We start from the raw sequence: 16448 nt of genomic DNA, 5'->3' as shown, positions 1-16448 counted from the left end.
CACAGGGGCACAGCAGAAAGAAGAATTGTTAATCTGGAGGGAGGGGTGTGTTAGCTGGACTAGAAGATTTAGATACGCTAATAAATTGAAGCCAAATTCAAGCTCACACTGCAGTTACAGCAACATTTATTTTTGTTTGGGATAACAGTTGTACATGAATAAATGACAATCACTGTAAGCACCCCTGTCAGTGGTAAATCGTTTGTCTCAACACTCAACTGATACATTGGTAGGACAGCTTGCTATGTTGAAAAACAGATTTACTGGCCAGATCACCAGGTGAAAATAAAAGAAAGAAACCCTAAAAAAGAAAACAAATGCAGACATCATATCTAAGAATTGGTAAGCTGCATTATAATAAATCTTTTTTTTTTTTTTTTTTTGGGAGGGGGGTTAAATACCACTTTAAAAAAATACATTAAAAAAGTGCATTAGCATGTGGAGGATTAGACTGAAAAACTAAAGACAGGACAAAATCATAAAGACAGTAGCAATCACTAGTTAATGGCAAAGAAAAGTCAGCAGAGACAGCAAAATCCAAATATTTGAAAGGATAAAGCAAATTTTCAAATCATGAAATATAGCATCAACAATTTCTTGCCAGGTGATAAAGGAGAACATTCTCAAAGCCAACTTAAAGGCAATGGTATAGTCATACAATATATGGCCCAAAACACAGAGCAAATACTTTTACTTTGCACTGATAGAAATGATAAACTGTGAATTACATATTTTATGATTTCTGTGTGTTCTTCCAAAAAGCCCCAATCACTGATGCACAGTTTTGTTTATTGAAAAGTGAATGCTATTATTTGCAGGAGGGGGGGGGGGGCAATCTTGTTTTACATCCCAATGCCAGGAATGTTGGCAGCTTTACACCTTGACATACAACAAAAAAATATTTAATTTCAGTATTATACCTGACTGTCTGCGCCCCGACCGCAGCGCGACCGTAGGGTCAATTGTTGACATAGTTTTCTTTATTCTTTCCGGACTATATTTGTAACGTCCAGGATCTGGAAAGAAGATGATTATGGTCAATGGCAAAGGAAAAGCGCACCTCTGGGTCATGTCCTCTTTAAATGGGAATCCCCTTTAACATGACCAGGATAAAAATATATTATTTCAGAAATAAAAAAAGACTAAGACATAGACAAAAAACTGCATATTAAATAAAAATATAAATCATCACTGTACACTTACATGCGTCCATCTCTAGAATTGCTTCCTTGGCCTAAAAAAAAAAAAAAAAAAAAATTTAGTCAGAATCTTGCACCACTTTGAAGGAATGTCCAAACGTGAACAGTTGCATTTCTACTTTTCAGTGTTCTCCATATACACTGAGCATTGGTGTCAGAATGGTAAATGATCTTACTTTCTGTGGAATGATGGCATGGTGATTCTCCAAGATAAGTTTCTTGATGTGATGAGTCCAGATACGTTTCTCCTCCACTGTTTTGGCCTGTGTAAAACCAGAATTAAATTAAATTCAAGTACAAACTTCCATACCTGAACAATCAGTGGAAATGGCTAAAAGCACATTACTTTGTGTGATACATCTGTGCAACCAGCTCTTCATCCTACTGGTACAGAGGACGCACAATATGCTTTTGAATATTATTTTCTTGATGGTAAGATAAAATACCAGCAGGCCCCAAACATCCAGCTGACTTTGAATATTTACATGGTTTAGAGTAAACTCTTGATGTGGCATTTCACATACAGGGAAAATCCCAGCTAGCTTATATTAACGGCAGTGTAATAGCTCATGCTTTGACATTTCATAATTAGGAGAATGTGCAGCTGATATTTTTCATGAATGAGGTTTGCAAGTCACTAGATACAAAAATCAATTTTCTACACCAGATCTAACAACCAAGGGTCTTTAAAAATTAGTTCTGCAAAGTGTTAGGTATCACAAATGGCTAGATTGTTTTATAGAGACAGAAAACAAAGTAAATGATATCATAGTTGACACTCACAGGGAAAGAAAGAATCGGGAGAGTTCATATTCCGCAGGAACTTTGTGGGGAAATTGTGTTCAGAGAAAAATAAGAGAATTTAGGTAAATATAGATCAATGCAGACACCGTTATCGGTAGCTCAGATTCCACCAGTTTACCATCTGCTCATCCCTGCAGCTCATTCCATAAAGAGGAATAATCTATGCTTTCTATTGCTGGAACATTTCAACGCCAGATCCTGTGGAATGTTTGAGAAATCACTTACCTGCACATTATGCTGTTGCTTGCTGTTCTTATAGTGTGTCAAAGTGAAGCAAAGGGAGTCCCTTGTACTCTCAATCAGCATCAGACTTGCACACTAAAGAATTACAAAACAAAAAAGTAGCACCAAATGTTAGACAACATTTTAAAATATTGATTCAAAATTATTAAACAAAGCAGAACTAAATATAAAAGATGGGCCCATTTCACCCCAGTGCTGCAGTAACCTGTATGTTACCGCAATGTGCGCCCCAACGCACCTTCCCACCGTACTTCAATGCATGGTCGTGATGCACCGAGCTGCTAAAAATGCTGCCAGGCATGATTTTTTTGTCCAATCAAATGAATGGGCTACCCTAAAACAATGCATGTCAATGCTCATCTTAATGTGTGTGTGTTTAATGCACTGAGTGTTGTGAATGGGCCCTGAATGTAAGTTATGTGCTACTAATATACATTATGTACATAATAAATAGCAGTGAATATGTATAACTGCAATTATAAAACAACCTAAGATGAAATCTCCTCTGAATTGATGTAACCAGAGCAAAGTCAATCATTAAATAAAAAGATACCATACTGGAACACATCAGGATGTAGCAGCATCCTTTCCAATAGAGGTGGTTAGAAGTACTGGCTCGGCCAGTCTGGGATGTCACACCCTGGAGGGGTTAATAGATCCAGGTCATTCCATCAGCCCTTGACTATAGGTAACAGTGGAAATGATCCTCTTCAGTTTTACTAATACTGAAAACAGTAGTGCTCAAACAGGCTCACAAGACATGAACATCTGTGTAAGTGTTTGGGCTTTTACCTTCTCCGATAAATGCCACAGATGAGGAACTGAAATTAATTGGGCTGACCATTCCTTGTTCTAATTCTAATATAGTGGTTTTATCTTCTACTTCTATCCTGTGAGTAAGGCCAATACAAACAGTACAGTGGAGTTCATGTTGGTTTCTTGGCAATGACTGTAAGCTGTTTTATATCTTTGGCCTCACAATAAAAGAATATGACCACCGAGGTCAGTGCTACTCAACCTGTAGAAGATTGCTTACCTAACAGCTAGGAGCTTGGGATACTATGGGGTTGATTTATTAAAATATTGAATTTCCTTTGTAAGGGTACGATAAGTAGTAAAATAGAAGTATGCAGCTAAAATGGAATTCTGTGACTGGGGCCAACATAGGAGTTGATGTACTAAAACTGGAGAGTGCAAAATCTGGTGCAGCTCTGCATAGAACCAATCAGCTTCCAGGTTTTTTTTTGGTCAAAGCTTGACCCTAGGTTCACACCTATGCATTTTTTAGTGCGTTTGCAGAAACACACTACAGTCCACTTAACATGGTTTCCTCTGGTACTAGTTCACATCTATGCATTTTGTGGCCGGTGCGCTTTTGGAAAGGGTCGGGGACTTTTTTCCCGCGATTTGCAGCTAATAGATTTCAATAGAAGCGCACCAGAAACGCAAGTGTTGCATTTGTGATGCGATTTTTGATGCGTTTTGCGGTTATTATTTTACCACTGTACATAGCTGGTTGCTAAGCAGGGGGCCGAGAAGCCGGCCGTCGCGTCCTTAGCAACCGATGAGTTGGGTTCCCCACTAAAAGCAAAAAAAAGAAAAAAAGGCAAAAAATTCACAACCCCCCCCCAAAAAAGCAAAAAAAAAAAACAGTGTGGGTTCCCCCCCCCCAGGTCCATACCAGGCCCTTTGGGTCTAGTATGGATTCGGAGGGGATCCCCCCCCCCAACAAAAAAAATCATACCAGACCCTTATCCAAGCATGCCGCCTAGCAGGTCAGGAAAAGTAGGACATAAGGGGGGAGGACCCCCCTGAACCGTACCAGGCTGCATGCCCTCAACATGGGGGAGGTGGGGGCTCTGCGCCCCCCCACCCCAAAGCACCTTGCCCCAATGTTGATGAGAACAAGGGTCTCTTCCCGACAACCCTAGCCAGTGGTTGTCAGGGTCTGGGGGCGGGGAGCTTTTCGGAATCTGGAAGCCCCCCTTTAAGAAGGGAGCCCCCAGATCCCGCTCCCCTTTTATGTGAATGGGTATCGGGTACATTGTACCCCTAGCCATTCACCAAAAAAGCAGTAAAATGTAATAAAAACACAAGAGTCTAATAGCTAGTCTTCTCTAGCCTTCTCCTTCCTGCCGTCTTTTCCTCGAGCCGTCTCTTCCCGCTGCTGCCTTCTTCCTTGCCGCTGGTTACCCGCTACAAAAAAAAAAAGGCACTCTAGTTCTGTTGATGTCTTCATCCATTTTATTGTCGCCCACTCTCTGCCGACTCTTATATAGCCATGGAGCGTGGCCATCCGATGACATCACTCGGAGAGCCCGCCCCTTTTTTTAGTGGGTAACTGGCAGCGAGGAAGACGACGAGAAGAAAAAGACAGAGGGAAGAGACAGCTCGAGAAGTAGGCAACGGGAAGGAGAAGACGACGGAAAGAGACGGCTAGAGAAGACAGAGCTATTAATAAAGGAATTGTCAAAAACCGGTTCTTGTGCTTTTATTACATTTCACTGCTTTTTTGGTTAATGGGTAGGGGTACAATGTACCCAATACCCATTCACATAGGGGGGCTGGGATCTGGGGGCCCTCTTCCTAAAGGTTCCGATAAGCCCCCCGCCCGCAGACCCAGATGACCACCAGCTAGGGTTGTTGGGAAGAGGCCCTTGTCCTCATCAACATGGGGGCAAGATGCTTTGGTGTGGGGGGCGCAGAGCAAAAGCACCCACCCCCCCATGTTGAGGTCATGTGGCCTGGTATGGTTCAGGAGGGGAGGGGGGTGCTCGCTCGTCCCCTCCCTTTGCTGACCTTCCGGGATGCTCGGATAAGGGAATTGTATGGATTTTGGGGGGGACCCCACGCCATTTTTTATTTTTAGATTTTGGCGTGAGGGGGGTCCCCTCTGAATCCATACTAGACCCGAAGGGCCTGGTATACACCTGGGGGGGAACCCCACACCGTTTTTTTCGCAAGTTTTTTTGCTGGCAATTTCTTTTTTTTTACATGACTCCTCGGTTGCTAAGGATGCAGCAGCTGGCTTCCCAACCCCCTCCTTAACAACCAGCTATATACAGTGTGTTTTACAGTGCATTTAAAGAGAAAAAAAAACATAAAACGCAAAATGCATGAAAACTGCATGGAAAAACGCATAAAAAACTCAGGTTTAATAAACGCAAAATGCACTGAAAAACGCATCAAGCACAGGCGCATAGATGTGAACCTAGACTAATTGAACAAGCTGAAGTTAGAAGCCGATTGGCTACCATGCACAACTACACCAGATTTTACATTCCAGTTTTAGTATATCAACCCCTATGTTGGCCCCAGTCACAGAATTCCATTTTAGCTGCATCCTTCTATTTTTACTACTTACTACTCTTACAAAAGAAATGCAATATTTTTTTTTTTTTTTTGTATATGATATTTTTTTGTAGTCTATTGGTTTATATTAGGAAGTCACACCATGCAAAAGCACAGTAGATTATTTCATTAGCTACAGCAAAAACAAACCAAGTCTTTGGAAATATTGTTGCCCATAAACCACCTTAACTTTATCTTCCCATTGGTAAGTTACTAAAGATTTGACATGCTTATCTATGAAGGGTATTAAAATCTTTTTCATATAAACCAGCCAACAGTTTATGTTCCCTTTAAATGACAGGATTTATATGTAAAATTGCCACATATATGTGATTTTAGGATACATTCTAATAATTTAAATAAATAGTTTAACAATAAGACCTTTCATTCATCTAACACATGCAGTGCTTTAAAAAAACAAATCTTACCAATTTGTGGTTCCCAACAAGTCAAAATTACAATTTAATGCCAACTGAACCTTAGAACACTACACCAAGGCTGGAAGCTTTTTTTAACCTCCTGCTGACCATGCTATAGCCGAATGACAACTACAGCGCGATCGCACATTTCCTGCTGCGGCGTGCATCAGTAGTGCTCTGTGATCGCTGTGTCCTTCAAACACAGCTGATCACAGGTCGGGGTAAAGGGTCAATCACAGCAGCCCTTTACTATGTGAACAGCTGTGCCCAATCACATCTAATCACAGTGTAAACAGGATTTGCCAGTTATCTGAATTCCTCTCCTCACGCGCTGTAGAGCCGGTAAGTGGCAATCCACACCGGGGACATCTACACTGATAATCAGTGCAGCCCCATCAGTGATGTCTGCCAGTGCCCAGAGCCGCAAGTCAGTGCCCAGCAGAACCACAAGTCAGTTCTGCCTCATGTCAGTGATGCCTCATCGGTGCCTCTTCATCAGCGCACATTAGTGAAGAAGAAAAGTTGCAAACTCATGTTATGTATGTGACATGCTCAGGCTGCTAGGAAGTGTAGTTCTGTGCCTGCTCTTGTGAGTGCTGGCTGGGAAGGAGTCTGCCCATGCTCCAAACCATGACAGATAAGAGCAGAAGATCCCGGGAGCCGCACATCAGAACAAGACCTGCTGTGTGTAGACAAGTGGCAGCCTAAGCCTGGACCCCCGCAAGGCCAAGCCCCCCACACCTTTCACTCCACCCACTGGAGCTTACTCATGGGGATGGACAAGTGCCCATCAGAAGGCCAGTGCCCATCAGAGCCACCTGTCAGTACCCCATATCACTGCAGTCCAAAGTGCCATATATCACTGCAGCCTCATCAGTGCCCATCAGCGTAGCCTCATTAGCACACATCAGTGAAAAAGAAAAATTAATTATTTATAACAGAAACAAGGAAAAACTTTTTTTTTTCAAAATTGTCGGTCTTATTTCCTTTGTTTAACAAAAAATAAAAGACCCAGTGGTGATTAAATACCATCAAAAGAAAGCTCTATCTGTCTCAAAAAAAAAAAAAAAAAAAACGATAGAAAATTTTGGGTACAATGTAGCATGACCGCCCGATTGTCATTCAAAGTACAACAGCTCTGAAAGCTGAAAATTGGCCTGGCAGGAAGGGGGTGAAAGTGCCCAGTAGGCAAGTGGTTAAACAATACAGGCTGTAAACAAAAGCAGTATCTTAGCTTTGCTTAAATCAAACATAGATAAATCAAGCAAAAAACAAACCTTCAGGAGGTTGTGGTCAGCAAAAGCTTTCAGCATATACCTCTATGGCAGTAGTATAGTAAGGGATCACCTCTAGCCTCTGAGGTTTCTTCACTTCCCTATAACAGACTAGGCTCAGCTTCCTGCTCCCATCTACCAATATATTGCCTACAGCCAGAATCACCTAGACATTGTCATGTATACCCTTCCTATAGAATATTCTGCTGCAAGGGTGAGTGCTGCCCACACCTGTGAAGGTCTTGGCACCTAGTCATGTGATCTAAGTTCATCCTCTCCTTCAGCACATGTTAAGTGACCAAGTCCTAAAGTCCTTATACGCTACCAATGCCTAAGGAATCCTGGAATATTATTTTCTTCAGGCAGTGCAAGCATGTCAACCCTATATTGCTCTTTGCTTAGCCACCTCAGCAAGACTGAATGGAGATTTGTGTTTGCATTAAACACAGGTCCGCTTTAATGTGCATTTCTGAATATACACATTTCAGCCATTCTGTGCACACAGAAATTGGTCACTCCTCAGCATCATGTACATTCACTTAACTCCTTTTTATATCAACCATAAGTAATTCTGAATGCTATACCGGGATGTGGGTTTTGTAAACAAAGTGGTCTCCGCGTTTTTTTGTGATCAGCAGGGCCTTGTAAAACAGGAAAAACGTCCTCTCGCTTCGGGCGCGCTGAACACGAAATGTGCCCTCTAGAACCAGCTCGCCATACGTGGTAAGATCCATGCCTTTCCAGTTCAGCAGCAGAGACTGGATTTCCTGAGAACAGAAAGCAAAAAGATTCTGGTTATAGAATGTTCTATTTAGGAAGTGCAGTTCGCCTATTAGTATTATTGCCCTGGATTCTGAGTTATTGCTCAGCTGTGGTTCTACAACTAAATACAGCATTCTCTATTCCAAAAAGTACATATTCACTTGCATTTTATTAGGACATTCAATGACTGCACTGCGTACAGGTATGTTTTTAGTTAGGTGCAATGAAAAATAGCCTACTGTTCTGCACAAGCAAATGGTAACAAATGTGAAGTGCTGACACAATTGCTTTCAAGTTGCACTCCTAAAAGAAATTAACAAATGACCACAACTTACAATCACTAAATGCTAAATAATTATAACCCCGGCAGTCAGCATTACACCTCTGCTTTCAAGATTCTATAGTGTAAAGAACAACTCTTCTCAAACATTTGCATCCAAACTGGTCAGCACAGTAGTGATGCTTCTGTGAAAAACACCCCGCGACCCCACAAGAAAAAAATCATTACTATTTCATGTGGCCCATGTCTGTCAAGCACTATAGTCAGAAAAAAAAAAGAAAAAACAAAACAAAACCTGTGAGCGGTGACGCTTCCTCCCCAAGATACAGTATACTGTGTAGTTCTACAACAGCAAAACATGAAAGCTGATCTCCCTAAGATGCAGCAGGAGTTTGCCCTGTTCAGGTTTATATGGAGCACATTATTAGGGTATCATATCTTTATCTGAAAACACTGCTCTTTCCCATGGGGATGTTTCTACACTGGGGAAAACACCCCCCTCCCCCACTGTTACCCCTGACTAGAGGTCGACCGATATGGGGTTTTCTCTGGCCGATGCCGATATTTAGAAATCGCGGTGGCCGATGGCCGATATGTGATGCCGATTTTTTGGGCCGATATATTTGGCCGATTTTTTTTTTTTTTTTTTCCCTTCATCTCATAAAATCTAACAGTTAGACCCCTTTCACACTGGGGCATTTTTCAGGCGCTTTTGGGCTAAAAATAGCGCCTGTAAAGTGCCTGTAAAACGGCTCCCCTGCAGTCTCAGTGTGATATCCTGAGTGCTGTCACACTGAGGCGATGCGCTGGCAGGATGTAAAAAAAAGTCCTGCAAGCAGCATCTTTGGAGCGGTGTATACCGCTCCTCCACCACTCCTGCCCATTGAAATGAATGCGCACCACTGCCGAAGCGCCTGCAAAGCGTTTTGGCAGCGGCCCTTCAGGGGCGCATTTAACCCCTTCCTCGGCCGCTAGCTGGGTTATAAGCGCCCCGCTAGCAGCCGAATAGCACCTCTAAAATGACGGTAAAGCGCCGCTAAAGCTAGCAGCGTTTTACCATCAACTCCTGCCCGCTCCAGTGTGAAAGCAGCCTTAAGTAATAAGTGATACAGAAAGTTTTTTACATTTAAACATTAAACAAAACAAACCTCCGATCAGTTCACTTGTATGTATAATTTAGAATAAAAAAAAAAAAACTATCTTAAATATTAAATACACAAAAACAGGTAATCAAAACTTTTGGACGAAAAAAAATGGGCTAACTTTACTGCTTATTTTTTTTTTTTTTTAATTCATTACTGCATTTTTTTTTTTTAAATTGCGTTTGAAAGACCGCTGCGCAAATACCGTATGACATAAAATATTGCAACAACCACCATTTTATTCCCTAGGGTCTCTGCTAAAAAAAATATATATAATGTTTGGGGGTTCTAAGGGATTTTCTAGCAGAAAATACAGGATTTTTACCTGTAAGCAACAAGTGTCAGAAAAGATTTAGTCTTTAAATGGTTAAACTGAGAGCTTCTACACACAGAGTTCAGTCTATTGATAAAAAAGAACTTGAAAAGATACAAATGTATCTTCTTATCAGACTTGGCAGGCTGCCCAGAGGAGGAGAGAATCCTCTCCACAGACAACTTGCATTGACTTCTATTACAGAAGTCATTTGCAAGTGGCTGAAGTTACAATCGGCCTTTTTTATCAGCACAATCAGCCGATGCCGAAGTAAAAAACGCCAAATATCGGCCAGCCGATATATCGGTCGACCTCTACCCCTGACTAAAAGACCTGTTAAAATGTCACAGTTCACAGTTAACACACTATTTGCTATGACCTATAGTGTTCCATAGAGGAAAATCGCAGGTCGCAACTAGGGCACATAAAAATACACCCGTTCACACCGCAACGCTGGTGTGATGCAATGCAGTGTGGAAGAATGTAGCATGTCGGATTGCACCGCATATCACCACACAGCAACAAAATGCACCACACTACTATGCAGTGGTATGAATGAGGAGTCAATATGTGAAAAACAAGCAACAAAGAAAACCCAGCAGCGAGATGCATTTAAGCGCACATTGCACTGCTCCCTGCCAGAGCTGGCATTGCAGTAGCCTGCATGGTAAAGTTTTACTATGCAGGCTAGTGTGAGAGAAGCCCAACTAGGACAATTAAAAGAAATAAAAAAACATTATGAAGTGCTGGAATGACACAGTTCATTTATGCATAGCAAGGGAGGGTTGTAAAGAACTTTCATTTATCTTGATCTATTACTGTATGATTTATACAGGTCAGATACTGCTGCACAAACATGAGATAAATCACCCTCATGACTCACCTGCTGGCGCACAGCATGTTCATGCTTTCTCTTCATATCATTAATGTACCAGGCCACACCAGTCATGGTCTCGATGGCCTCCTCCACCACTTCATACCCTTCTTTATTCACATCAAAATGCTTGGCAATTTCCTGAAAGACAAATAATCTCTAATTTATCTACATTTATCTATACAATACACTCCAGACATAACTGCATCATCTTAGAAAACATGAATATAAGCATGACTGGCCAGCCCATTTACTGGTATTGCACATGCTTACTGTGCTTCTAAGAAATTATACTGATATTGTGTTTGTGGATAACTGGCCACATGAATTTTTGTGAAATAGCCATTGCTATGGCATAATTAATACACAGGCGATAGGAATTAAACATAGCTTTTGCACTGACTGCGACTTTAACCAGACCCTTCCAAGTCATAAGTAACTGCTAAAAAAAATCTCTCAGAAGGCCATTTATTGGTTTTTGTAGCACTATTAGGACCTTTAGGGTTCTTTCACAAGGGCGCGCCCCCCCCCGCCCCCCCGGCGGACCCGCTTAGCTCAGCAGGGGGATCCCTCCTCTGATCCCCGCTAAGCAGGCGGATGACAGGTCCATCTCCGCTCACTGTGCTGAGATGGACCTGTCAGAGCACCACTCTCCTCTATGGAGAGATCGGATGAAAACAGACCGCCTGTCTGTTTTTATCCAATCCCATCCAATGCAATAGACGAATGGAAAATAGGGTCACCATCCGTCTGAATTTCATGGACGGGATAGATCGGATAGCAGCAGGTGTCAGCGGACCTGTCACCGCTGACATCTGCTGCTCCATAGAAGTGAATGGAGGCTCCAATTAGGTCCTCCTGGAAAACTGACAGGCAGACTTGATCGGAAAGCCGTGTGAAAGGGACCTTAGGAGTTGATTTACTAAGACTGGAGAGAGCAAAATCTGGTGCAGCTGTGCATGGTAGAGAATAGACTTCCAACTTCAGCTTGTTCAATTAAAGACCAAAAAAAACCTGGAAGGCGATTGGCTTCTATGAAGAGCTTCACCAGATTTTGCACTCTCCAGTTTTATTATTGATATACTAGAACTGGAAAGTGCAAAAAAAGCAGTTACTTATGGCCACATAGTGTACAAAGTAAGAGGTAACAAGAGAAGTAGTGCAGGTAATACAATACATACAATGCTCCAAAGACAAAAATGTACAGCTGTAGGGCAAAACCTAACAATGACAGAACAGGAGTTGAGAGCTTACCAATACATTTTTTCAATCCACTAATTCAGATACAAGCAATAATTGAGTAGTTCTATAAATAACACCCAATGCTGTAAGGGCAGAAAAAACAGGCTGAACACAGTGTGTTACCTGTAGCAGGAGATGGTACTTCAGTATCCTCTGGACTGGTTTTAAGAGATAAGCTCCTAGTGGAAAGGGTTGCTTCAGTAACTCTTGCTTCTCTCGGAAGAATTTTGACAAGACTTTGTTCCTCATGCATTCGGTCAGGGTAGCCACAGAGCTGAAATGAGATAAAGCCATCACAGTGATGTAGTTAATGCCCACTTAAAACAAACATGAATGCAAATAATAAATAAAATTCTAATGCGCTAAATAGAGTTTATAACCAAAATGCCTTAAATGCTTAAATTTAGGTTATAAGCGATACATATTGGCATGATATAGATGAATAAAGTGTTTAGGTTTGACCTCATATTATAAGGTTTTGGTCAATCCAAAGGAAAATTTTACAAGAAAATTATATGTATGTATAATATTATTATACATGTAAGTATAATGTATGGCCAGCCTAAGACTCTGGCTGAACATATTCTTTTTTAAGTCTTGATAGGCAGAGTAAGGGTTAGATCCTCTTTCAGGTCTGTATTCATTTGTATGCAAGGAGTAAAGAGAGACACAAATCACGTGACAAGTCCAGTTCTAATTTTATTGGAAGCTTGGTACCATAAAAAGCCAACAGGTCAGGGGCTCAGATGATATTCCTCATCAGGGCTTAGCAGATCTAAAAGACGAGTATGCTGGACTAGTAGGGATGGAGAGATTCTGCAGAAAAGCACCAACCAAGAAGTATGGCTCCAGATACTGGTTTAGCAGCCTTTGGTTAAAAACAAGTGATCTCACACACCATACACCCTTCTTTTCAGGTCTGTACTACTGTGTACCCACTGGAAAGGCTTCATCACAATTCCTGTCTCAGTGACGTGGAAGAACATCTTTCCAAAGTGAGAGAAATTGCCATGTTTTGCAATAGTTTTGCAATAGTCACTGAAACAGGTGCCCTTTTGAGATTTGCCCTCTCCTCCTATTTCAGCGACAGCTGCAACATCATTTTCAGACTTTCTATGACATCTTGGAACTAGAGAAATATTCTCAGGAATTGGGGAAATATTCTCCCAATAGGAACAGACACAGGTAAACCATTCTACCCAAAAGATGGGTAACAGGTTTTGGCTTGATTTCCACTTCAACAATAATTTTTTGCCATGTTTATGTCACATTTGATTGTGAATAGGTCTTCCTGTGCCAAAAAGTTAATAAATGATTAAGTCACCCCAATTCTAAATCCTCATCAGAAAATGTCCTAAAAAATGGTTTAAAGCACATTTTTAAAATGCAAAAGCCCTTTTGATCTACTGGGTGTAGCTTTAGTGAAAAGCAGAGTGGCAGCTTAGAGTGACAAATCAGAAAGAGTGCGGGATTGACCAAAGTGAACTTCCTTTAAGCCTTGTTGGTGACAGATCTATAGGCATTGAACTGAATGTTTTATGACACAACTAGAGAGATGCCAGATAAATCACTTGGCTGGTTAGCCAATTCCTGGCCTCTGTATGCTCCCGGGCCTTTTGTTCATGCTCTGTGATTAAAAACCAGTTTTATGATCTTGTAGTTTCAAACCAACAGGCAGAAATAATTGACCTATTTAATAGTCCTAAAGATCATGAAGAAAAAAGAGGCATTTGTAAAAAAAAAAAAAAGAAAGTAAAAAAATTGAGTGTTCAACGTACCAGTCAATTAGGTGTCCATGGGTATTGACCTAGCTATGCTGGACAAATCAGGGTCAATTTTGAAACCTTTTCTCTTTCTAGCAAATGATTTAGAGGGTCATTGCCTCTACTTCTGTGCGGTGTCATGTGGGAGTAGCCTTTTGAACACAAACATATTTCTGGTATAGTGGTTTGATAATTTTGGGTCTTTTCATATGTTGCGTTCTGCTCCATTCAACAGGGGTTCCATGAGCAGACTACCTGCTAAATCAGAGCAGAATGCAACAGATTTCACTTTTGTGACTTTTGTGCCAGTTCAATTTTTTGCCTGCATTTTGATAACGGACTGTGGCAGACCTGTGTTGGATCTATGAGCTACCAGATGTAAACATCAAGCTACCTCCAATCTGTTACGTTCAGGTCCGAAAATCTTTTAAAAGGACGCAGACTTTTTTTTTTCTGGAAATTGATGGACTTGGAGTTAAGTAGATGTAAATGGACAGATGTAAAGTCTGTTTACATCTGCCTGCCCACAGACCTGTATTGAGTTTCTGATCAAGTCTGTCTGTATAACTGACAGGCAGACCTGATCAGGAAGCCTGTGAGCTCTATTAGCACCATTAAATCTCAAGGAATGAATTTATTCTTGCTTACAATGAAACAATGAATTCTTGTAATTAAGCAGCTGAATGGCGGTCCCACAAAGTGAAGCACCCATTTGGCAGTATACAGTAGCCAACGGCAACCGACTGTATATATGCTTATGGTAGTTTTATGGTAGGTAGTACCTTGTTACAATGGAAAAAAAAATATTATATATATAGAGATATACACACAATACATACACAGTGGGGACGGAAAGTATTCAGTATTTTTTTTTTCCTCATTAATGTACACACATTTTGTTGACATTTTTGCAGATTTATTAAAAAAGAAAAACTGAAATATCACATGGTCCTTTGCTGTGACACTCATATATTTATATCGGGAGATGGGAGAAAGTTGTAGAAAGTCAACCATCACTGCAGCCCTCCACCAGTCGGGGCTTTATGGCAGAGTGGCCCAACGGAAGCCTCTCCTCAGTGCAAGACACATAAAAGCCTGCATGGAGTTCGCTAAAAAAACACCTGAAGGACTCCAATATGGTGAGAAATAAGATTCTCTGGTCTGATGAGACCAAGATAGAACTTTTTGGCCTTAATTCTAAGCGGTATGTGTGGAGAAAACTAGGCACTGCTCATCACCTGTCCAATACAGTCCCAACAGTGAAGCATGGTGGTGGCAGCATCATGCTGTGGGGGTGTTTTTTAGCTGCAGGGACAGGACGACTGGTTGCAATTGAGGGAAAGATGAATGCGGCTAAGTAGAGGGATATCCTGGACGAAAACCTTCTCCAGAGTGCTCAGGACCTCAGACTGGGCTGAAGGTTTATCTTCCAACAAGACAATGACCCTAAGCACACAGCTAAAATAACGAAGGAGTGGCTTCACAACAACTCCGTGACTGTTCTTGAATGGCCCAGCCAGAGCCCTGACTTAAACCCAATTGAGCATCTCTGGAGAGACCTAAAAATGGCTGTCCACCAACGTTTACCATCCAACCTGACAGAACTGGAGAGGATCTGCAAGGAGGAATGGCAGAGCAAAGGGTCTGAATAATTAGGACCATGTGATATTTCAGTTTTTCTTTTTTAATAAATCTGCAAAAATGTCAACAATTCTGTGTTTTTCTGTCAATATGGGGTGCTGTGTGTACATTAATGAGGAAAAAAATGAACTTAAATGATTCTAGCAAATAGCTGCAATAAAACAAAGAGTGAAAAATTTAAGGAGGTCTGAATACTTTCCGTCCCCAATATATATATATATATATATATATATATATATATATATATATATATATATATATATATATACACATACATACACACACATAATATATATACATACATATATACACATACACACACATTATATATAAATAAATAAAACACACTATATTGTCAATAGTATTGGGAGGCCTGCCTTTACACACACACACACGAACTTTAATGGCATCCCAGTCTTAGTCCGTAGGGTTCAATATTGAGTTGGCCCACCCTTTGCAGCTATAACAGCTTCAACTCTTTTGGGAAAGCTGTCCACAAGGTTTAGGAGTGTGTCTATGGGAATGTTTGACCATTCTTCCAGGAGCGCATTTGTGAGTTCAGGCACTGTCGGACGAGAAGGCCTGGCTCGCAGTCTACGTTCTAATTCATCCCAAAGGTGTTCTATCGGGTTGAGGTCAGAACTCTGTACAGGCCAGTCAAGTTCCTCCACCCCAAACTCGCTCATTCATGTCTTTATGGAGCTTGCTTTGTGCACTGGTCCAAATCATTTGGTGGAGGGAATTATGTTGTGGGGTTGTTTTTCAGGGGTTGGGCTTGGCCCCTTAGTTCCAGTGAAGGGAACTCTTAAGGTGTCAGCATACCAAGACATTTTGGACAATTTCATTATTCCAACTTTGTGGGGACAGTTTGGGGATGGCCCCTTCCTTTTCCAACAAGACTGTGCACCAATGCACAAAGCAAGGTTCATAAACATAATAAGTACTGTATATATTTATAATCTTACTTTAAAAAATCTTTTATATACTAATTATTCATCTTTTGGGCCATCTCTCATTCAGGTTCTTCTCCATTTCTCGGTGTCCCATTCATTTTAGTTCTGCAGTAAAACCTTTACGAGATTTGACTATTCTTTGCCAATATAAAAGTTTGAGATACCTCCAGTTCCATAACAGAGTCATC

At 41.1% G+C, this 16448-nt stretch overlaps 1 protein-coding gene across 1 annotated transcript in view; it reads right to left on the bottom strand.

Moving 5' to 3' along the window:
* The window catches only part of PLEKHG3 (pleckstrin homology and RhoGEF domain containing G3), a 251286-nt gene that overhangs the window by 21137 nt on the left and 213701 nt on the right, over positions 1–16448 (bottom strand). The window contains exons 8-14 of the mRNA XM_073609396.1: positions 12027–12177; positions 10671–10802; positions 7875–8057; positions 2229–2321; positions 1376–1462; positions 1204–1234; positions 921–1016 (exon numbers count right to left, since the gene is read on the bottom strand). Coding sequence (XP_073465497.1) covers positions 921–1016; positions 1204–1234; positions 1376–1462; positions 2229–2321; positions 7875–8057; positions 10671–10802; positions 12027–12177 — 773 coding nt within the window. The remainder of the gene's footprint in view (positions 1–920; positions 1017–1203; positions 1235–1375; positions 1463–2228; positions 2322–7874; positions 8058–10670; positions 10803–12026; positions 12178–16448) is intronic.

Source organism: Aquarana catesbeiana, linkage group LG13 (assembly GCF_042186555.1).
Source record: "Aquarana catesbeiana isolate 2022-GZ linkage group LG13, ASM4218655v1, whole genome shotgun sequence".
Classification (NCBI taxonomy): Eukaryota; Metazoa; Chordata; class Amphibia; order Anura; family Ranidae; genus Aquarana; species Aquarana catesbeiana.
The sequence above is the reverse complement of the archived record's forward strand: the minus strand, read 5'-3'. Positions and strand labels throughout refer to the sequence as shown.